This window comes from Silurus meridionalis, chromosome 7 (genome assembly GCF_014805685.1).
Source record: "Silurus meridionalis isolate SWU-2019-XX chromosome 7, ASM1480568v1, whole genome shotgun sequence".
In the NCBI taxonomy this organism is placed as follows: Eukaryota; Metazoa; Chordata; class Actinopteri; order Siluriformes; family Siluridae; genus Silurus; species Silurus meridionalis.
The window spans coordinates 18,111,285-18,135,881 of NC_060890.1; the positions used below are offsets into that span (position 1 = coordinate 18,111,285).

At 37.8% G+C, this 24,597-nt stretch overlaps 1 protein-coding gene across 2 annotated transcripts; it reads left to right on the forward strand.

Annotated features, from left to right (window-relative positions):
* The first annotated feature begins 365 nt into the window (after positions 1 to 365).
* ppm1bb (protein phosphatase, Mg2+/Mn2+ dependent, 1Bb) lies at positions 366 to 24,239 on the forward strand. 2 transcript variants are annotated; one of them, XM_046853728.1, is made up of 6 exons: positions 366 to 1,069; positions 15,395 to 16,239; positions 17,464 to 17,581; positions 18,169 to 18,280; positions 18,451 to 18,508; positions 21,658 to 24,239. In XM_046853728.1, exons 2-6 carry the CDS (start codon positions 15,409 to 15,411, stop codon positions 21,685 to 21,687), a joined length of 1,149 nt encoding a protein of 382 aa, XP_046709684.1. In that variant the 5' UTR covers positions 366 to 1,069; positions 15,395 to 15,408; the 3' UTR covers positions 21,688 to 24,239. The 2 variants fall into 2 exon arrangements, with proteins under 2 accessions (XP_046709684.1, XP_046709683.1); XM_046853727.1 differs by lacking the exon at positions 21,658 to 24,239 and adding an exon at positions 19,139 to 20,899 and having other exon boundaries at positions 370 to 1,069.
* Positions 24,240 to 24,597: the final 358 nt, after the last annotated feature.

Consider the following 24,597-nt stretch of genomic DNA (forward strand, 5'->3'; position numbering starts at 1 on the left):
CAGAACAGCGAATTTCTGTAGGATTACAGTTCCCAGTAGTTTTACACACATAAGAAACAACATTCAATCACCTACCCAGTGTCAACTTTATTTGGTATCTTTGTGATGTAGAAACGACTGTTCAAAACAAGACTGTGCAACTTTTCAAACAGCAACACCTGCCAATGCTGATTTCCCCATGGTAAGAAAATCAAACAGAAAATATCCAGTATACAATGGCTGATTGAATTAAATAATAGATTCAAGAGTTGATTGTCATATGTAAAGGAAACAATTGGTTACACCATACAATGAAAGTGAATCTTGAATAAACAATAGTTAAGAACTATTAGTTAAAAGTTAAGAAAACAATAACATATATTTTAACTGGATTGAGTCAGTGGTAGCAAGGATCAGTAATAAATAGCTCAAATGCCTTCAATAAACATTGTGCTGGTACATGAATAGTTAGATTTAAATATTCAGATTGTATCCATGAAATAAATCCTGCATATAAAATCTTTGAAAACTGGCGACAGCTCTGGGTGTGTAAAGTTTTAGAATCCCTGAATTACATGATACAAATTTGATTTGTGAAAATTCAGACAAATGACAAGTGATGAGCCAATAGGATTCCACGATTTCCCATCATGCGCGCTGTTTGTCAGTAATGCTATCCAATCAGAGGGGTTAGTTTGAAGCCGCTCAGCAAATCCGGCGCGAGCGCCCTCCCCTTCACAAGACTCTGACCCGATGAAGAGCTTGGCCCTGTCTATGGGAGAAAGATCATTTTCAGTGTCCGCACAGTTCTTTATTTTACCCCGGGAACCTTTACTCATGTCAGAATTTCAATCATTTCTGATTTAAGACGGTGAATTGTTTAAGGGCGGAAAAAACTGGCTCTAAAATGCCAAAGAATTTACGCTGTGAAACACTGAAAACGGAATTATCGGCGCTCATGTAAAGTCATATATCCGTTTGATTGTGTTTTTTTTAAGAAGAAGAAGAAGAAGCGAATTTTGGGATAAACTGACCACCGATTATAGAGCAGAAGTCGGACGGAGTCTGTGTACCTGCGGTATTTTATAAGGTGAGTAACTCGAGCTAGCCGTCCGCGACTCGGTTAGCTCGGTTAGCTAGCCTGAACGCTAGCCGTGGCTCTGTCAGGTTCGTTAGCGCCGACGCTAACACGGCCTGGGCTTTCATCGTTACCTAAACAGGTTAGCTAGTTAGCTAAGGCGCTAGCGCGCACACGCGCAAGCGCACTGTTCTCTCTCTCTCTCTCTCTCTCTCTCTCTCTCTCTCTCTCACCGGTGGTGTGGAGGAGGAGGAGGTGTTGTGTAACAGCGTCTCTTGACGGGGGCCCATCTCGTTTACTGTCGTGTATTCGGGTCTATATTCAACACTTTAACTATCTACACGTGCCTTACACGTTTTCGGTGTAATAAAACACGTTATTCTATTGATCGCGGTGATTGTTGTCGGGCATCCGTCGTGTATCAAACTTCTAAAAACTGAACGTTGATTTAATATTTTCGAGACTGTTTACCAATAAAGTGTGCGTGTTTTCCCAAACAAGGGAATGTATTTGTTTTTAACCCTAGATATCAAACCAGCCTGGTTTTATTTCCTTTTTTAAAAAGACACATCTATGTTCTGGCGCTTGGCTAGTTAGCTAATTCTTTCATATTCTGTTGTACAGTACGTGATATCTGACTTCTGGGCTCACTTTAGCTGTATCTGTGTTGCATTGTTTTGGAAGTACATTTATTGGAGAGAAAAAATACAAATGTTTAGCAGACGTTTTGAAGTAAGAATAATCCGTGCTTCTGACCAGGCCTGTGAGGCCTTCATTCCCTGGTCCGCGCACTGCTTTTACACACTCCTCAGACATTCAGTTCTTTACGTGCATACCATCATTTCACTTCAACACTAAGACCACGTGTAGTATAGTAAAGTGTAGTGTAATAGAGTAGTGTGGTGTATTATGGTATAGTGAATTGTGGTCTAGTATAGTGTAGTGTAGTATGGTATGTCCCTCAAAACTTTTAGATACCTTTCCTCACCTGTATGATTTAATTGTATTAAACAGACACTGCAATAAATGAAAAAAAAAAAAAAATCATAGATTAGGTTGTGATGGGAGTTTATCTTCTCATTTGCCACTGCGATAACCCTGTTATAAGCATACTTAAAATCAGTCCTATAATAGATTCCTTTTTTTTTTTTTTTTTTACTTTAAAACAACCTCCTAGACATGAAAACAAACTAGGGAGCATTTAGAGTGGTGCAACAGAAAAGAATCCACCTTACAGATGATGCTTACTGGGCTGAGCTGCATGTTTACTTCACCTTGTACATTGCAGTGACCCCATCTAATAATGGGTATCTGTGTATGTGGAAGAGGGTAGATAGTGCTTATCTCTGAGTGTGTAGTGGCACTGTGTGACACAGCATTGTTGACTCTGAGGAAGCATATTTTAGCCATGCTTATAAGATGAAGTGTTGTCTGTAGGGTCCTGGGTCCTGTAGCTCCTGTAGGGTCCTGGGGTGATTTACAATTACAGGTGGTCTATCTGCGTCTGCATTGTAAGAGTGTTTCTCTATCTTCCTGTACTGTTTTGCACTGAATCAGCAGTTTTCAGTTTTACTTTTTGTTTTGTGAAAAGCATCATGCTCTCTTGACCAAATAGTTTGCACTTGAACATGTAGATATAGCGGGATTCAGTTTTAATCATACTCAAGCTACAGTATAAGGTGATAAACTTTTACCATCCTGACCTTATATTTATGGCAGCAGACTTTGACACCATACTGCTGCCAATATTGCTTCTACACTACACAGTAGTTTTCAGTCCATGTTCCTGTGTATTAATTTTTGTGTATAAATTACTTTGTTTGTTAGTGTTTGGCTTTGTTCATTGTTTTTGAATGAGTTGTATTCCCATTTGGTTTATATTTTATGCAGACAAATTGTGCAGGTCAGGTATTAGCTAAATATGCACAGCCTATTTCTTTATCTTCAGTAACTGTTTATTCTGATCAGGGTTGATTTAGGTCTCAAGAACATTGGGCGTGGGGTGGGAACACACCCTTGGTGGGTCGGCAGTCTATTGCAGGGCAATACAAATTCGCACACACAAACATTCATGCACACCTAGGAGCAATTTTGTGTAGTCAGTTTATTATCTACTGGCATGGGAGCATACCTGAGAACCAAGAAGAAACTGACACGGACAACTCGGTACACAGTAATGCAAGCTCATGATTGATTTGGGGAGAATCAATGCTACCTGTATTACTTAATATCTATCAGATAAGGTCTGGTAATTTTGTTTGGACTAGCATAAAAGTCATAAAGTCATATTTGACTGTGACCAGTCTGCAAAACTTTTGACCTCTAAAGCAGGCAGTGGTTCTTTGCAAACTGCTGACTTGTGCTGCATGCTAATGGATAAGGGTTGCTGAAGTGTCAGCGATCTGTATCGGTGAGTTATCTTTGATCCGAGCCAAGGAAGATCATGTACAAAGATTCAATATTGGCAATAGCAGTTGTTGCCAAGAAGGTTAGTGGAGAAATTATCAATGGTTCTTGATGTTGGTGAGCCTCTGCAGTAGATGGTTAAACAAATTCAAAGGACATCTGCAACAGGTAAATTTTTGCCTGCGTAAACATGAAAAGGAGAATGAATCAATGGCTGCAAGGTTCTCAGCATACTGTATGAATTCCCTCTCATTGGTGATTGACATGCTATGGTTAACATTGCTATATACCAAAGTGTCAGTGTGACGCAAATCAGTGTGAGTCCTGTCAGCGGTTAACAAAGCTGTGGGTTTTATCTAGTCTCAATGACACATGCTCCTAATTAAAGATGGACAATTGTTTAATTGTATCACCTGAGGCTTGTGGACCGTTGTTTCTCCCTAGACTTTGGATGTTTAATCTGTTGTAGTAGTACAAATACGAAATTGCTAACTCTGCTGTCACACATGATGGCTGTCATATACACAAGTAGATGGCAGATCCTGACCCTAACAGCACTAAATGGCCTATTTTTGGTTCTGCACACGGCTGAGCAGGGTTGATTCTTTTTCCCCATGGCTCAGCATACCACTTCTGCTCACAATAATTAAGGGATTCAATCTTTTATATCTGATTATATTTAGAAAAGTTTGACATACCATTACATTTTAAATCTGGAACACCCCTAATCCATCACCAAAGCAACATGGCTGAAACAGGTGTCTCTAATTTGACTCGTTGCTGCTGCTTCCCCATAAAACCTTTAGGACTCTAGGGCCACTGTGTGGTGGTGTTTGTTATTAAATAAATCATATCTAGAATGTATAACAAACAAATGAGAGCGTGCATCTAGGGCATCTCAAACTTTTTTAAACTTTTATTTAATTACCTGCTCTGTCTTTCTCACAGCTTTCATTATGCCAACACTAACCAGACAAGAACCTGATTAACTGGAACAGGTTAGTTGTTGGATAGAAAATAAATGAGTACCTTCCTAGATGGTTTGGGAAACACTGCTCTAGGCATATATTTTGAAAATCATTTTGAAAATAATTCATTCCATGGACGATCCCGGTTTAAAAAAAAAAAAAAGGTCAGAGCTGGGGAAACATTCATTTTTCTCAGATGTGATGGAACTTTTCAAAGTGTGCTTTTGTCATTATGTTATTAACCAATTTAATGATCTTCCATTTGATATACTGTTGTTTGAGAAGAACCCAAAACTCAAGGTTTAGCATGCAGCTTTGTTTCATTTTAACCTGCCTGAGCTGGAAAAAAACGACACTGGAACGACTCATAAAACTCTATTGCGTAACATTTTCACACCATCCAGAATTAACAGCAAAAGTAGCATAGTCATTCGAAAGTAGTTATCATAAATCACCATATAAATGTACAATCCTGTTGCTAACACAGCTGGCTTGACTACCACAGCTGGCTTGACTTCAGTCAGATATGCAGTCTAAAATCCATTTCTGTTTGTTGTACTTGATGCAATTCACACTTGCATTCAGAAACATGTTTTGAGTTGTGCTGCAGATGGATGAGGCAATATACTAAATATTTCTATTTAGTATATATATTCCCATTTGTACAATTAAATTGTTTGGTGTGCTGTGCTTGTGTAATTGGAGGTGTATGGAGGTTGGATCAGTCTTTTCATTTCAATAACATGAAAAAAAATGAAACGCATTTTAATTATGGAGTAATAACGACATCTTGAAATGCAAAACACAAAATTGCTTTAGTTTATTAACATAGTTTATTATTAACATTTGTGATCAACATTTGAACAGTTTACATTTTAAAACAATTTTAAATAAAATGCTTGCTTGGTTTAAATAGTATTTTAAATAAATTATATATTATATAAATAGTGTTTCATTAATTTGATATTGATTACATTGAGTAATCAATTAAATTGGCACAAATTAAATGTATTAAATAAATGGAAAAATGTAATTAAGTAGTTTACATTTGTTAGACCCCGTTTGCATAATACAGGTGTGTGTGTGTGTGTGTTGGATTTAATGTTTAATTTTCTAAAGATATGAAGCATACTTGAACAAAGGTTTTCATGCCCTATATATATATATATATATATATATATATACATACACACACACACACACACACACACACACACAGGCGATCAAAATTAGAGAACAATTTATAAACAATTGAACAATTCTGAAATAATGTCATCTTCACTGCTCAACAGTTGAAGTTTTTGTCCTGTCTATACCATACTACCAGAACACCTTTTCCACAAAATAACTAAGGCATTTATAAAAAAAAAAAAAAAACATTATTTCGCAGAAAACACACTGATCAAAATTAGAGAACAACAATGACTGTAGCATGGAAAAAGATTACAACAACATTTTCTGAAGGTTACAACAGTCAGCAATCAGTAGTAAGTGTACAGGCCTCTGCTCTGAATGACTTCAGCACATCTGTGGCCACAGGACAGCACTAGTCTCTCACACTGCTCTGGTGTGATTTTGGTCCACTCTTTTTCCAGTCTCCTCCACAGTTCGGTGACTGTAGTGGGTTTCTCGGCCATAACTTTGTCGCCAAGGATTTTCCAGAGGTTCTCCATTGGGTTGAGATCAGGACTCTGGGTAGGCGATGTCATTATTTCAATGTTTTCAGTTTCAAGGAACTGCTTTACCCGTTTTGCTGTGTGACATGGAGCATTGCCCTGCATGAACACTGTGGGCTGATTGGGTGATGAACGCAGGGAAAGAACTACATGTTGTTGAAGAAGGTTCTGATAAACATTTGCATTCACTCTGCCATGTAGCTGTATAAGAGGCCCAACTCCTGCTGCAGAAAACATGTCCCAAACCATGACACTTCCTCCTCCACTTTTCACTGACTTCTTTACACACTTTGGGTTCAGTCTTTCTCCAGTTTGTCACTGAACATAATGTTTCCCATCAGACCCAAATCAATTTGACTTGCTTTCATCACTGAAGTGAACTTTGGACCAGTTCTTCTCTGTCCACACAACATGCTTAGTCTAGAGTTTTGATTCTTTTTGCTAATGAGAGGTTTGGTCACTGCAGAGTGGGCTTTTAGTCCAAATGCTCTTAAACGTTGAGACACTGTATGACCAGACAGATCCTTACCCTGTTCAGCGCTGAAATGGTGAGTAATTCCAGCTGCAGTGTGGAAACGATTGCCCATTGAGATCCTCCGCAGTATCCTCTCTTGTATTTATCTTCCATGGACGACCAGCCTTCTTGGCAGACTTGAATGAGTTTGTGATGTTGTAAAGATTCAATATTCTTGAAATCACAGATTTGGAATGACCAACTTGTCTTGCTATGGCTGATAGGGTCATCCCTTTGGCCTTCATCTGGACAACCTGCTGCTGGAGGCTTTGATTCTCTTTAGAACGGCCCACCATCTTGTAGAGTCAGTGAAACTGGAAGGTAGGCTGCCAGTTAAATAGGGGTTTACAGATAATCAAGGAGATTAGCACCAGGTGCCAGATTAACACCAATAACTGGGAGGTATCTGAAAGTGTTCTCTAATTTTGAGTGTGTGTGTGTGTGTGTGTATATGTATATATGTGTAAAATATATATATATATATATATATATATATATATATATATATATATATATACACACACACACACACACACACACACACACACACACACACATATATATTGCTCATTGTGTGTATTTATTTTATTTATTATTATAATTTTTTGCTATACCCCTGGCATTGTTGTGTATGTTTAAGTTTACAAATTATTTAAAAAATGCACTGGAAGTGCGAGGCGGAGCCTAAACAAACTTGCGGTCCGCCACTTAATACGTTCCTGAGGGAACTCGGATTTTAACTATTAACCCTGTACCGAAAAAACGTTGGTAGGAATAAGTGTACCGTTACACCCCTAGTAGTTACCTTTTTTTTTTTTTTTTTTTTTTTTCTTTCTTGAAAGTAGTCTTTCTTACTAATTCTGTATATTGGCTGGACCAAGTTTTCTATAACAGAAGCAAACTGTCCAATTGTTTGTAATAAAGCAGTAATGGACATTCACTAATGGACAGCTTAACTTTTATTGAGTGCCATTATTAATTTAGCAGAAATAAAAAATTCAGTGCCGTCTGAAAAGGTTTGCTGCCTAATGGATAGGCATTCTTCATTTCGCAGATTTATCTTAAGTCCAAAACAGTCGACCCTAAATCCGTTGAAGTGTAAGTTTGCACAAAAAAAGAAAGTCGCTTTATTTCACAGCACTGAATCATTCACACATTGGCTATGAGCTGTAAATATTACACATGGACTTGGTGATTAGACACACAGGCATGGTAGCTGAAAAGGGTTTGGAACGATTGCAATAGTTTTGTGACTCATAAAAATCATCTCTATATAATTCTGCTTTCTGACTTAATGGCAGAGCGGCAAATCTTTATTCTTTGCTACATTATAATATTTTAATCTACCTTGTCCATGCTGCCATGAATTGAGATTGCTTATATTACAGCTACAGTTTGCAGCTAATAATTTGTTAATTTGTACAGTCTTGACTTTAATTCAATAAATTTTTTTTATTTGTATAGTGCTTTTAACAATGAAAATTCTTATATAGATAGATAGATAGATATAGATATAGATATAGATATAAATTACATCTTATTCATTTTTAAGTGTAAGTTTGTCCCTAATGAACGAGCCAGTGGCGACTGTGCCATGGAAAAACTCCCCAAGATGGCATACGGAAGAAACCTTGAAAAGAACCAGACTCAAGAGGAAACCCAAACTCATCTGGGTTGCACCAAATGTCCATTTATTACAGATAAACGATGTTGCGGAGTGCAGTGATCAGAAGCAAACTGTAGAAAGTCAGAAAGTAACAAGCAGTTACAGACTGTGTGTAATTTTTAGACAGTTTACAGAAGATAATTGCTAATATTGATAAACTGATAATTATCTGCACTTTTTGACACATGCACTCTAAGGTTTTGACTATTCTGCTGTAATTAGTATGGCCTGAGATAGACTATTGATTCTGTGCTCAAATATCAAGAAGACCATTTTAAGTGATGTGAATTTCTTATTTAGGAGTGTATTGAAACTCAAAATCTTTATGTATAACATTCACTTCCCTTTTTCACAGATACTGTGTTTCTTGGCAGCATGTTTGCACTGCAGACCTACATATCTGGTTTCACTCTGTGGTTTGCATTGAATGACTGGTCAGTGACAGGTTTCAGGGGCAGAACGGTTTTATGGTTTTGTGTATGATTGGTGGCTGGGTGGGCGTCTGTTGTGTAGCCTTGTGCGCTCATGAGTGTTGACTTGAAATTCTAGTGCAAGGTGTAGTAAGAAGCATTAAGTGTAAAAACTGGGCTGAGGCAACAAACTGTATTTACTCAGCCAATAGGAGCAGTTGTCTTGAAATAAAGAGCCATGTTCATTTTATGTTTTGATGCCTAGGTGATTCAACACATTGCATGCTACCTGAAGGTGCGGCCTGGAGTGAGAATGTCAATGACTATTCTTTCTTGCATTGTATTCAACATGCCTAAAGACGTGTATCCAGTAGAGATTGCAATTCTCTTCCTGTAACCTTATTAAAGAATTGAATTACAAGATTGATGGGATGCTTCTTGCATGTTGTAGCCCAGTAATACAATATTATGTTAAAAAGAAAAGATTGATTGTCAGTTTTAAAAAGAGGCTGCCCACAATCAGTAACAGATAATGAGGGAAATCCTTCAGCTTAGGAGTTGTGGAGTTATATTGAAAACTTTAAACTGACACTAGCAGGAAACTCTCCCCCATTCCTAATTTTTTCACCTGTTCATATTTGGATTCGTTTTATGTTTATTAATATAAACTGAAATTAATCAGTGTATGTTTCAACAGATAATGTTAGATGATAATTAACGACAATTAAAGATATTATGAATGTTGCAGAAACAAATAATCGACAAAATTGAAAGGCCAAGTATTATATATTATAAATATATTAACCATTTCTGCAGCAGGCTCTCAGATTTAAACTTTAAAGATAATGCACAGTAAAGTATTATGTTGATAATGTGTTGTGCAATTTTCCCCTCTCTCTTTTTTTTCTTTTTCTGTTTACTGTTGCACCATGTTACTGTGGGGATTTTGTGATTGTTTTTGGCATATAATGAAAGTAACAGTTTGTAATAGCTCGTTTCCTACAGTTTCTCTATGGATAAATCTTCATTGGCTTGTGCCCTTCACATCCAAATGCGGTTCTTCTTCAAACTGTTGCTATACATTTTTTAAAAACATAATTGTATTGAATGTATGTATGCTGTAGGGTTACAGGTTTCATTCAGTGGATCTGTTTTGCCAAGATTGTAGTGGAAGAACTCCAGTGTTTTGAACAGGGCACTGACCTCAACCCAATTGAAAATCCTTGGGATTAGCTGGAACACCAACTGCACTCCAGCCCTTTACACCAGACATCAGTATTTGACCTCATGAATGCTTTTCTAGCTAACTGGACAAATCCCGACAGCCACACTGTAAAATCTTGTGAAAAGCTTCCGAGAAGAGTTTGTTGTGACTCTTAACTTCATGGAGAAAGGGACTGAATCTGAAATGGGTTGTTTCACGCACAATTGGGTAAAACGCACAAGTGGGTATGATGTGGTGTCTACAAACATTTGGCCATGCAGTAAATTTCTGAAATGTACACCAACATCAAATTTACACTTTAACAGGAGATACTATTACATATATAACGTACACTATATGGACAAATGTATCAGGAAATTGTTACCACCAAGTTGGGCACACAGTTGTATCGGATGTCCTTGGATGCATTGATTTTTCCTTCACTTAATTTAGGAGACCCGAATCTTTTCCAGCTTGACGGTACCCGATGCGCAAAACCAGCTCCTTCAAGATATGGTTTACACCTTTTGGATTAATTGGAACACTGACTGTGCTCTGGGTCTCCTATTAATTATTTTAGTAATCGAGTATTCTAACGAGTATTCTATCGATTTATCGGATAAAAAGTACTGTTTCTTTATCAAGTGCTACACTAAGAGAAAGAAAATAAGACGGGTCTCTTTAAAACAAACAAGTAATTAGTTTTTCTTTTTAGAAATATTTTTTTTCATTGCTGAAACTGCATACAAGAATAAACCTATTTAGAGCATTTAACAGCCATATTACATCAAAATACATTTTCATTCAAAAAGTTCCTCTGCAGTGGCCATGTAGAGTAAGTTATGGGAAACTATTAGTTTAATTAAATAATTATTTTCACTCGTATTTTTTTATTAAATCTCGCACAGTATCCCAATGTGGTATTCTTGTTTTGGGAAAAGCTGCTTGAAATTTTCCACGAGCTAAATCCATGTATTTATCGCTAGCTTTAAAAACGTGCTTCACTAAAATGTTATTTTTTTACTCTCCCGCCTGCAATATTTAAGTTTTGTCCCGCAAAAGTCCGCAGGGCCATTTCTTTTCAATGCACTGACTGCTTGTTCTTGCTACTTTGCTTTTTAGTTTCACTTGCTTTCCTTTTGAATATAAATGAAAATAGTGAAAAAAAACTTTTGACATTTGAGTTTGACTTTTTGTTCAAACTATGAACATGAACAAGGAACTTTTCAGAACATCTAAAAAAAAAAAAAAACAGGCCCAGGTTTTGTTGATGTCCCTTTCTGTAATAATGAAGTGATATCTGTAGCGCTCAGCGATTCACATTTGTCTTTCACTGCAGACGTTTTGCCTCGGTGTGTAGTCTACCGCACATGAACCATGCGAGGGTTTGCTTCCAACTTTGTGCCTGTAAGTTATTTTAGTTGTAATTGTTGCATTTGTACTGTAGATACACAAGTTTGTTTTTAGTAATGTATTTTTTTTTATTTTATATATATATATATATATATATATATATATATATATATATATATATATATATATATATATATATATATATATATATATATATATATATAAAGACCATTTTTTGGGAGTCCTGCAAATGATTTTATTCTTCTGCAGCCCGTACACCCAAGTATTTTACTGTCTTTGCCCGTCTCTACTCCAGAGTTTGCCGGTTGGTGCGTCAGTAATAATGGTCTGTGGGAAACACGGAGCTCAGTGTTTAGTTAAATGGACTAAACAAAGCATCGATGCAAATTAATTTTCTTTGATTAATTATTGTAATCGAGTTACTTGAGGAGTCGTTACAGCCCTAAATGGGCTATTGAAACCAATAGAGCCAGGGCATCACAAACTCGTTTTAACACAATTTTGTGGTTTTTTTTGTGTACATATATAGATGCGTACACATCTCACATCTGTAAACATGCTAGCACATAGGGGTTGGGTATGTGCATGTGGGGCAGTTCAGAGGTGATGCAATATTTATTTATTTATTTAGCCTTTGCCACTAGGTGGTGGCCAAATATTTTTTGGTTGTCCGTTCATTTTTCTGTCTACTCTTTTTTGGAGCGACATTTAAAAAAAAAAAAAAAAAAAACCAGTGGTTGTATATTTGTTAATTTCTTGCAGTTAATTGTAAACCAGCACACTAACTGATTAAAATATGGTCAAGATCACAGCAAGGTCACACGTTTGAAATGGTTTTTATTTTCACTACCATTTTTTTGCATTTAAAGTAAATTTTAGAAATATTTCAGGCATACAAATATGTTAGAAGAATGACTTAACTGGTTTGTGGCATCCCTGTTGACATCATTGCCAATGAGTTCTGTTTGCTTAGTTTATTTATAAAATAGAATTACTTTTAGGTCTTGCCCATTCCTAGTGCATCATCCTTCCCCCATTCGACTGCTGCAGTTTGTAACCCAAGCTACATTTGTAGGGCTTATAAATAGTGTGGTCCTCTAAACAGGTGGGATGGCCAAGCAGACAGCCTTGGCAGTTCCAGCCATGACGATGCACAACAATCACTACGTTCTCCAGAGAGCCAGCCTTGATCGTGTACTGCTGCACTTAACAGCCTTTTTTGGATGCATGCATACCATGCTTGGTGTTGCATAGCAGAGAGCAATGGTAGCATCAGCCAGCCAGTCTTCTGTGCAATTTTGGGCTTGCCCTTGGAGACTGCAGTCACTGATTGTAGCTGTTAACGAATAACTTGAATCTCCAGTTAGTCACAGCCAATAATTTGGAACTCCAGTAAAATGAAGTTTATAGTAGAGCTAGATCATGCTGACTATTTACTTTTTTGCTTTCTTTTTTTTCTTGCTGATATAAGCAGCCGCAATGGCTTGTGTTAAGCATCTAGAGAGGCACACTGAGTAGATCAGTGCCAAAAAATATCTATTCCATGAATTACATAGAAAGATCAGATGATACAATGTTTTTGGCTGCTGTGTCAATACTTAGAGCAGTGATTGCATAGCTCATGCTCCAGCCTCAGGGCCATTTGTCTAATGGCTTAGTAATATATTTCAGTAGCTATTTGTGGAGGCATGTAATGGACTTAGGGGTTATGTATGCTGAAAGCAGCTTAAAGCTACTCTAATCTTTAATACCAAGTTTAGGTTGGGGATCAAACTCATAAGGAAAAAAAAAACCTTGCGTATTAGTGAATTACAGCTTTGGACTGGTTTTCACTATTGGGTATTTATTTAGCAATGCATATATATACAGTGAGGAAAATAAGTATTTGAACAGCCTGCTATTTTGCAAGTTCTCCCACTTAGAAATCATGGAGGGGTCTGAAATTGTCATCGTAGGTGCATGTCCACTATGAGAGACATAGTGAACACCTGAGAAAGTCAGTGTTAATATTTGGTACAGTAGCCTTTGTTTGCAATTACAGAGGTCAAACTTTCCTGTAGTTTTTTTACCAGGTTTGCACACACTGCAGGAGGGATTTTGTCCCACTCCTCCACACAGATCTTCTCTAGATCAGTCAGGTTTCTGGCCTGTCGCTGAGAAACACGGAGTTTGAGCTCCCTCCAAAGATTCTCTATTGGGTTTAGGTCTGGAGACTGGCTAGGCCATGCCAGAACCTTGATATGCTTCTTACAGAGCCACTCCTTGGTTATCCTGGCTGTGTGCTTCGGGTCATTGTCATGTTGGAAGACCCAGCCTCGACCCATCTTCAATGCAGGAAAGGAGGTTGTTCCCCAAAATCTTGCAATACATGGCCCCGGTCACCCTCTCCTTAATACAGTGCAGTCGCCTTGTCCCATGTGCAGAAAAACACCCCAAAGCATGATGCTACCACCCCCATGCTTCACAGTAGGGATGGTGTTCTTGGGATGGTACTCATCATTCTTCTTCCTCCAAATACGTTTGGTGGAATTATGACCCAAAAGTTCTATTTTGGTCTCATCTGACCACATGACTTTCTCCCATGACTCCTCTGGATCATCCAAATGGTCATTGGCAAACTTAAGACGTGCCTGGACATGTGCTGGTTTAAGCAGGGGAACCTTCCGTGCCATGCATGATTTCAGACAATGACGTCTTAGTGTATTACCAACAGTAACCTTGGAAACGGTGGTCCCAGCTTTTTTCAGGTCATTGACCAGCTCCTCCCGTGTAGTTCTGGCTTGATTTCTTACCTTCCTTAGGATCATTGAGACCCCACGAGGTGAGATCTTGCATGGAGCCCCAGTCAGAGGGATATTGACAATCATGTTTAGCTTCTTCCATTTTCTAATGATTGCTCCAACAGTCGACCTTTTTTCACCAAGCTGCTTGGCAATTTCCCTGTAGCCCTTTCCAGCCTTGTGGAGGTGTACAATTTTGTCTCTAGTGTCTTTGGACAGCTCTTTGGTCTTGGCCATGTTAGTAGTTGGATTCTTACTGATTGTATGGGGTGGACAGGTGTCTTTATGCAGCTAATGACCTCAAACAGGTGCATCTAATTTAGGATAATCAATGTAGTGGAGGTGGACATTTTAAAGGCAGACTAACAGGTCTTTGAGGGTCAGAATTCTAGCTGATAGACAGGTGTTCAAATACTTATTTGCAGCTGTATCATACAAATAAATAGTTTAAAAATCATATTGTGATTTCTGGATTTTTTTTTTTTTTTTTTTTAGATTATGTCTCTTACAGTGGACATGCACCTAAGATGACAATTTCAGACCCCTCCGTGATTTCTCAGTGGGAGAACTTGTGTGTGTGTGTGTGTGTGTGTGTGTGTGTATGTATGTATATATATATAATCTCGCACCCCCGGTTTATCGCAGAATTGCATTTGAATTGTTTTTATGGAGTTCTATTTTGAAATAATACAATTTATTAATAAAAATATAATTAATTATAAAATGAAGTAAAATGTTAGTACAGTACTGTATACACAAAATAGCGTTTTTAGGGTGGCATCTGCTTTTTCATGTTTTTTTGTTTATCGGAGGTGGTTTTGGAACGGGGGATTACTGTACATTAGCAAGTGCCCTTGTTAATATCAAAGCAACATTTTAAATTTGTAAATTATGTAATCAAATTCTGTTTGGAGAAACCTGCTGTATAAATGCTAAATTATCTATTATTTACTTTAAAATTGGATTGCAGTGTATTTTAGTATTGTTTATTCAATTGTTGTTGTTCTTCATCTTTTGGCTGCTCCCGATCGCCACAGCGGATCATCCGTCAATTCATACACATTGATCCTGTTGATTACATTCCAAATGATTCAGTCAGAAATGCTGGAGTTCTGAATAAATGAGATTGGAAATGTTGCTATATTGCCAAACTTCATTTAATATGTACCGTTTGTAAGGTCTGTGTAATGCCTCATGTGTAAAGTAACAAAAATATTAGGAGCAAATTCTTTCGAATTAAAATGCAAATTATTTGTTTAAAATATACAGATTGTATTGACATTTAATAAAATTTCCTTTAAACAAGAAATAATCATAATCTATCCTTTCTTATTTGCAGATTGTGTCCTAAGCATGGGGGCATTTTTGGACAAGCCCAAAACAGAGAAGCATAATGCCCACGGTGCAGGTAATGGCCTGCGTTTTGGTCTGAGCAGTATGCAGGGCTGGCGGGTAGAGATGGAGGACGCTCACACAGCAGTGGTGGGCCTTCCTCATGGCCTGGATGACTGGTCCTTCTTTGCCGTTTACGACGGGCATGCAGGTTCACGTGTGGCCAACTACTGCTCAAAACATCTGCTGGAGCACATTATCAGCAGTAGTGAGGATTTCCGACCTGGTCGAGACTCGGTGGAAGGTGTGAAAAGTGGAATTCGCTCTGGCTTTCTGAAGATAGACGAGTACATGCGCAACTTTTCTGAGCTGCGTAATGGCATGGACCGTAGTGGCTCAACAGCTGTGGGCGTGCTGCTTTCACCTGAGCACCTCTATTTCATTAACTGTGGCGATTCTCGTGCCGTGTTAAGCCGTGCTGGTCAGGTACGCTTCTCTACTCAGGACCACAAGCCCTGCAACCCCCGTGAAAAAGAGCGCATCCAGAATGCCGGTGGCTCCGTTATGATCCAGCGTGTCAACGGCTCCCTCGCAGTGTCACGTGCCCTCGGTGATTATGACTACAAGTGTGTGGACGGCAAGGGACCCACAGAGCAGCTGGTGTCACCTGAGCCAGAGGTGTTTGAGATTCCTCGTGTTCCTGATGAGGATGAGTTTGTGGTTCTGGCTTGCGACGGCATCTGGGATGTCATGAGCAACGAGGAACTGTGTGAATTTGTGCGTTCTCGTCTGGAGGTGTGCGATGATCTGGAGAAAGTCTGTAACTCTGTGGTGGACACGTGTCTACACAAAGTAAGAGTGAATTATTTTTTTATTTTATTTTTATTTAAATTGACATTTTTACAAGGTATCTGTGTTTTGTAAACCAAGCTATTACCTAAATAGTGCATAAGAAATTGTTTTACGAGGGGCGTTCAAGTAAAACCGGCACTTTCAGTATTACAGGTATAAAAATGAATGCTAGCGTGGCGAAACTACATATAGTAGTAAGTGGCTAGTTTTTCCTATTACTGATAGTCCAATGACAGTTAATTAAGATGGCAGGTAACATCGTGTGGATGGAACAGCATGTGGTGAAGTTTCTTGTCAGGTTTCTTACGCATTTTGGAAAAGTATGGAATTTAATTTGAGTGATTTCCAGGTCTTTATTAGTATGAAAAAAAGAACACAGTAAATGTTTCAATGCTATTGCCCCATTTGTTTGTTTATTTATTTTTTTAATCTAAAATTAAAAATCTAAAAACGTTCCACATCCACACTTTCGTTTCCCAAAAGTTGCTTATCCACGCTGAAACATTTGAAAATGCTTACATCCTCGTACTGTGCATGAGCAAAATGTACGGCACTTTGACCTGTGTCATTTCCCACTGTTGTTTATTTACTTTTCGGCTCTTTGAAACATTGCGGCAATGTCAAAAATGTCAGTTTTCTAAAACCTCTGTTGTCACAATCAGGTTATGAGTCTGATCCTGGATAGTTCCACAGAGGACCGCATTTAAACACTGATGATGAAGTGAAGCAGGCTGTCCTAGGATGGTTCAGTCGTACTGACAAATCTTTCCAGGCATTAGTTCAACACTAGGAGTGTATAAATGTAGCAGGGAAAAATATGCCAAAAAATAAATGCTGTTTCTGCTCCTTGAAATTTGTTAATTTATTTAATAAACACAAAATCCCCAGTTTGACTTGAATGCCCTGGTATGCCATCCAAAGAATGTTTGCAGTGTGTGACTTGAGCATTTCATAGATGTATTAGTTTATTTAATGTTTAGCTGTTCCTCTTTCGTTTGTCATTTTCTAAAAATATTTGGCAATACTGCAAGTGTTCCTTCTATTATGTCTGTCTGATGCAAGATAAAGGGTTATTTTTTTTCTTATTCATTTCAGTTATTGCTTAATGTTCTGGTTAGTGTCTCAGTATAAATACATGTCTTGCATTTCCATGCAGAGATTTATAGTAATTACAACTTGTATTTTTATTTATTTATTTTTTGTTTTGCTTCCCCCCTAATCCAGGGCAGTCGTGACAACATGAGTGTTGTGCTAGTGTGTTTGCCAAATGCACCCAAGGTATCGGAGGAGGCAGTGAAGAAGGAGGCAGAACTGGACAAGTTTCTGGAGTCTCGTGTTGAGGGTAAAAGGAACTGGTCACGATTTTATCAACATGTAAAAACTGTTCATATGTGGGGAAGTAAAGAATTGATGGAAAGTTCACATAGTAGTGTAGGCTCCAGCACAATTCTTCATCGACTGGTTTTTTAAACATTTACAAGCTTCCTCTGGTGTTCTGTGTAAATTAGTTTGGCCTGCGCTCCTTTTATAGGACACGTGTCTTTCCCTGTTCTGACTGTTCTCAGTTTTAGTGTTTGGCAAGTTTAAGAAATTTTGAGTTACCCCAGAAGTCATAAGTCTCATGGATGTGAAGGTTTATGAGCCTGTCATCAGTGCATCATCATTTCACAGATGTTGCCCAGACATTAGAGACATTAGTGGAGGAACAGTGATGCATTATATTTGTCACTCTGTTCTATTAGAAGCAGTTTTCTGTCATTCTCAGCTCTCATAACACCACACTGGAAACATGTAAATGTCAAGTGCTGTGTCTGCAGGAATGATGCATCCGGGTGTGTTTCCATTCTGCGTGTATAAAATGATCTGTTGTTATGGGTCACTGGCCGTGCCTGTCTGTGTAACATTCTTGTTGCCTGTCTTACCTTTCAGAGATCATGGAGAAGTCAGGAGAGGAAGGTGTTCCGGACCTGGCTTGTGTCATGCGCAGTCTCTCTGCCGAGAACGTCTCAAACTTGCCACCAGGAGGTGGTCTTGCGAGCAAGTAGGAGAACTTCAAATATTAGTGTTGCACAATATTATGCATCTTGTCAGAGTTTACAGGGGTGAACATTGAATGTATAAATTTAAATTTTCTAATTAAGCAAATCAGTGGTGATTATCTGAGAACGTTTCTATGACATTTATTAAGCACAATTGTTTTTCACTTATCAGGCGCAGTTTAATTGAGGCCGTATACAACAGGCTTAACCCCCATAGAGAAGATGATGGGGTGAGTAACTCTCTTAGTCTCAAATTGTAAACACACAGCCAAGTCTAAAGCACCTGCACACAAGAACTGTCAATCCAGATATGGTATCGGTCAAATTCAGTTACAGTGATGGTCTGGTGATGGGATGTTTTCAAAACAGGAGTATGTTTTATGAAAGAAGTCAAGCATACACCTCTTTAAGGCAGGCTGATTAAAAGTATTTTGAATATGTAATGTCCTCCTTGACAATCCTTGTATTTTTTTCTTGTCTCTTGATTTTATTTGAGTATACTTGTGTTGCTTATAATGTTTTGTGTTTGTGCATTTCATCTCTGTTAGACACCTGGTTTAAATTAAGAATGCCAGGAAAGTTGCATTGCCTGAGAGATTTTGAGTTTTTTTTGTTATTGATCAGAGGCTTGCACATGTTGTGTTCAGTATGTATCCTCGCACTCCTACACTCGCACACATACTGCAGCTTTCAGCTTTCTCAGAATTGGGTCTGTCCCAACTTTGTTGCTGAACCCTATTCTGAGTCATTTAAAATGAGCCAAGATGAGGGCAGTGTAAGATCTTGGGCAGGTGACCTGTGCTAATCAGGTCCAATTCTCTTAACCTGCTCTGTCCACTGACGCTGGCGTCTTGCACCAGGACGACCAGGGAGGTGCGGCCGGAGATGATGAAAAGAGCAGTGCTGCTGCCCATCTACTGGAGGCTCTGCGACAGTTCCGTCTCAGTCACCGGGGCGAGTATCGCCATGTGCTGGAACAAGCCCTCTCCACCTACCGGCTGTCCAGTGCTCAGGAGGAGCGTCCCTCACACCCACCGTCCACTGCCAGCGAGTCTCTAAACTCTGAGGACAGCGCAGAGGAGGCAGCCATGACATCAGCACTTGACGAGCTTTCCAATCCTCCTGTCGCATGACCCTTGTTCCCAATTTAGTCATTTTCAGACCCTAAATTTTCTTCCTTTCTCCCTGGCTCAGAGCACTAGTCGGCTTCCTGAAAACCCCATGGCACGCCTTCCTTCCAGCACAGTTCCCGTGCAGGTTTTTAGTTAATTACTTGGTTGTATGTATGTAATAACGAGGAGAGAATTTGGTGGCCCAAAATCAGGGTCAGTCATTCCTCAGCAGGAATGTCAATAAAGAGAAACGTTAGATCACTATTCCTGTAAGAGAAAACCTGCCCAGTAACTGTAAATAATATCCTTGGCATATTCCAATACTGTCTACAAGTCAGCACTTTTCTCATGTGAAGCACTTAGAATTGATTTCAATTTGTCCTTGTAGAATCTATATTTAGTCATAAGTGAGAATTTCAGTGGTGCCATGGAATTGACCTTTTGCAATATAAATAGGTGGTGGTGATGGTGGTGGGGGTAAACGACTCTTTTGGATGTTATTTCTGTGTTTACACTATTTGGACAAAGATGAAAATGGATTAAACAAACTGGAGCTTGCCAAGGACATTGGTCACTTCTTGTTCAAAACAGCACATGCAGCTTGCAATGCACTGCATGTGCATGTTGCATTTTGGTTGTAGGATGTGTGTGTGTGTGTGTGTGTTAGAAATCACGTTTTGCATCATTGTGATGCTGGAAGTGGGGTTTAAAATCTGTCTAGTAAAAGGCGAAAAACAAAACAAATATGCACATCATTCATTTGGTTTTGAACAGTATATTAATGACTTATCAAAGTATTGAGTTGAGTATGTGAGACTTTCATTGCTTACTTATGTGTATGATCAAAGTCTCATATTTGTTTGCTGTTGTCTCTAAATGTTTGGGGAGGAATAAGAATTCACCAGGGAGTCGTCACTGAAAGCACATATATGTAAATGCAGTTACACTATTAAAGTTCTTAATAAAATAATAATGGAACCTTATATCTCGTTTAAATAAAATGCATATTTTCTTTACTTTAACAACTGATGACTGGCCTTCTAGGCCTCTCTTCATCACCACATCACAATCCTCAGGGTATTTGACAGAGCATTACTATCACAGAGATATGTCTTTGCATCATTTGCACATGATTGCTTATCTGTCAGTGTGTGTGTGAACTGGATATTTTGATCATGTTCACAAAATTTAAGTGGGCAAAAATATCACCTTCGTGTTTTTTTTTGTTTGTTTTTTTTTGTTCCCCCCCCCCATGTAAAAGGGATGTAGAAATTATTTTCAAAAGTGCTGTTTAAGTTAATTGAATATTAAACTAAATGCATATTCTATGCTGTATTGCTCCTAAATAAGAGCAGAGCTGCATGTATAATTTCCCCCCCTTTTGACTTATTAGCTCTCGGTAATCAATACACTTATTTTTATGGTTTGGGTTTGTGATCTAGCAAGTCTGTGCTATTTCAGTTTGTTTGATTCTGCAGTTATTTTCTAAATAAATTGCATTGAACAATTGATCTGTATGCTGGTTTGTTGTTGCTTGGTTTCTTGGTAAAAAAAAAACTCATATGGTAAGTGGTTGTGAAAGCTCTATTAGCAGTAGTTTCTTAATGCTTTCATTGGGCAGGTAGGTATGTTAATAATTAAATACATTTATGGAACATTTGGACATCTGACTTATAAATTACAACTCTGAAAAATATAATTGCACTTGAACTATTGGTGATTTTATTTTCAGATATTTTGCTAATCACAGCTGTGTTCCCTCGTGCATTTTACAATTTTTAAGGAAGAATAATTTTTCTTCATTCTTCTGTTCCAGTATAACCAAATCTGTTTCTCTTTCCACCTTGTTTCCACTGAAGCAGGTTCTGTCACATTTCCTATGAGGTATCTTCTTGTATTGAGAATATGCCTGGGCAGTTTCAGGTTAATTTTTTTGTTTGTTTGTTTTGTATTTTATTTACACCATGTTTCTTAATATTATATGTCCCTGATAAAATAGTCTTCTGATTGGGTACTCAGTTGAGGAGGCTTTATAAGTCATCTGCCAGAATGATCAGAATGCTTTGAAATATACCCCTTGCTTAAGTTGCATAACTTCCATTTTGCATTTTGGATAATAATAATTTAGTTTTTTTTCTCCAATCCACGTGCTTTGCCCTTACTGCTGTTTCCTTGCTTCCTCTTAGGCACTTCAACCGCTGTAATTTTTTTTTTTTTTTTTTTGGATCTCTTATTTCTTCTCCTCTCTTGTTTTCTCCTTGTCGCAGAGTGGAGGTGACCTGGACGACCCGTGGTAGCCAGAGGACACCCATGACTGCAGTCTTCACACAGGAATGTCCTCAGTTCACACAAAAAGAAAATCTTTACTCACATTTTTTGGTTTTGATTCCGAGAGATTCATAGGAAGTATTCAAAGCCAGGACCGAAAACAGAAACGCATCAAAACACTTCTTTTGACATGAGGAATCTACAGAAATGGCAAGTTTTTTTTTTTTTTTTTTTTTTTTTTTTTTTTTTTTTAAGAACTACACCATTGTATGGTAAAGAGTAAAATAATTTCACTTTTTGTTTCATACTTTTTTCCCCCCTTCCCACTGTAAGTTAAGAGTAATGACGAGACTGAGGATTTGTGGCTTCTTGAGCTGTAGGAGAGACTCTGGTCTTGACGGCTGGTGGACAATCTACAGCACCAGCGAGAGCACTAAAAGGGAGAGGCGAGGTGTTTGAACCTCTGTCAATGTTGCAGGGTGCTCTAGCATGATGAGCTTCCCCTGCACTTCCTCCACTGTCTCACTGTCAAGGCTCTACCCCTCTATTTACGCATGCACAGCTTTCCAGAGACCTGACCGATAGCCATTACTTATTTCAGAGCGTTCACCATGTTCAGCCGCCAAATGCCACCAACTCTTCTTAAACCCTGCATTTACACTCTTCTCTGATTTTCTCTCGTTTGTCATCCTGCTGCTTGAAGATCCTTATATATCCTTTTGCATTTTGTTAGCAGTTATATTTTGTCAGATACTAGTTTTGGTGTTTGCAGTCAAACAAAAAAAGTAGTAGCACTCATTAGAACAAGCGTTAACTAGGACATGTGCATTCAGCAACTTGAGGGAAAATGAACTTCTGTAGGGAGTGTATATATGGTGAGCTTTTGGGTTTTAGGTGGCCTTGAGTGCTGACCTTCCACTTCTTCCTGTGGTGCTCATGATGAAACAGATCTTCACAATCCAGTTCTAAAGGACCCTGAGCTGAATTCACATTCTGCAGCCTTTGATTTAAATCTGTTTTAATAAGTAAAATCTATTTTTGTGCAGTAGAAAAACTAGAATAATTGGGGCTCCAGAAGAACTGGCTTCCAAATTCTCCTATAAAACCTCCAATTCTTATCCTTTTGCTCGGTTTCTCATTTCTCTTCTTGTCCTGACTTGTGGCTTGCCTTCTGATATTTTTTTTTTTCTTCCTCAAAAACAGTGTACTATACAAAACCATTTAACACAAAACATTTTAACTTAATTTTTAAGCAATTCTGAATTTTAAAGCTTTTTTTATTAAAGCTTTTTTTTTGTTCATTATGATCAGTGGTGTAATTGTTATTATTTGCAGTTAGTTTTGGTTACAGGGGAATAGCATGACTTTGAATAAAGTAATTGAGAGGGTTAAGGTTGGTAAAGTATTTCTAAAGCAACAACACTGAACTGCATGCATGCATATAATATTTTGATGTTTGCCAGTACAACGGTGAGCAAACAATCTTCCAGTAGATCTCCAGTGCATACTGAAATGTTTCATGGGTAAATGTTTGCCCCACAATCTACTCCACCCCTCTTTTTTTTTTTCTTGCATTTTTCTTTGTCTGACATTGGGTTGACTGTTCTTTAATTTAACAGTATTTTTGGTTTGACGTTAACCTGCCTGTGAGAATGACTGGAAGATCCTAGGCGTTTGGAGTTTATTTGCAGGACACTTGGCTGTGGATGAATGTACCCCTTGTTTACACATACACACAAACATGCATGTATAGTGTTGAACAACTTTTAATGTTGCTCATGCCTGTCATGCCTGTGTACTTACGTACGGTCATGTATGTAAGTATCAAAGTAGCCTGATTATATATAGTAAAATATTACACACACAGGTGACGGATTTAAAGGAAATCAGTACGTCTGTTGTGCTGTGGCAGTCTAGCATGAAAGATGTAACATTTCATGTGCTAGACATCACTCTTCTGTACCACCACCATCATCAAAGTGCTGACTGAGGTAATATCTTTTGTAGGAATGTTGATCATCACTTGAGTACAGTTTCAGAGACACTGAGAATATGTGCCAAGTCAGATTGAAGGTGTTTTGGCAGATCATGGTGGCCCAACACTCTTGAAAATGCTTTCCCTTTAATTTGTCACAGTTCTGTGTGATAATCAGGCTATCTTGGTGCACAGTTGATTTTTTTTAATATATATATATAAATAAAAACATTGAGCTCAAATAAGAATATAATATATATATATATATATATATATATATATATATATATATATATATATATATATATATATATATATATATATATATATATAAATATTCTTATTTGAGCTCAATGTTTTTTTCCACTAAAGATATAATTTGTATTTGAGGCTTTGTATCTTTCCCCTCCCTACTGATTTTTAACTGACCTCACCTGATCTGGTGTGCAGCTTTAAAATGTGTGTTGTTCAATTTGAGATTATTATAAATTTTTGTGATATATATTAATTATTTCCCACTGGTACAGAAAAATTGTAGCCATATGCTGGAAAGTTTCATTTTATGATGGTTTAAACTAGAAAATAAATGTGCTAATTAAAGCAAAATAACAAATGATATATATTTTGTGCTATGGGTGCTCATGGACACGCACCTGAATTTTATTTTTATTTTTATTTTTTTTTTTGTATATCTACAATAATTGACTAGATTGATTTTCGCAACAGATGTTATTTATTCAAAAGATGTGGCTTTATGAGATGTGCTTTGTGAGAGGGAGGAGGGATTGAGAGGAGTTGGGAGGGGGGAGATTGCTGGCCCAATCTGTTTTGGAGATTGTGGTGGAGGGCTGCCTCACTGTTGGTATATATATATATATATATATATATATATATATATATATATATATATATATATATATATATATATATATATATATATATATATATATATATATAATTTTTT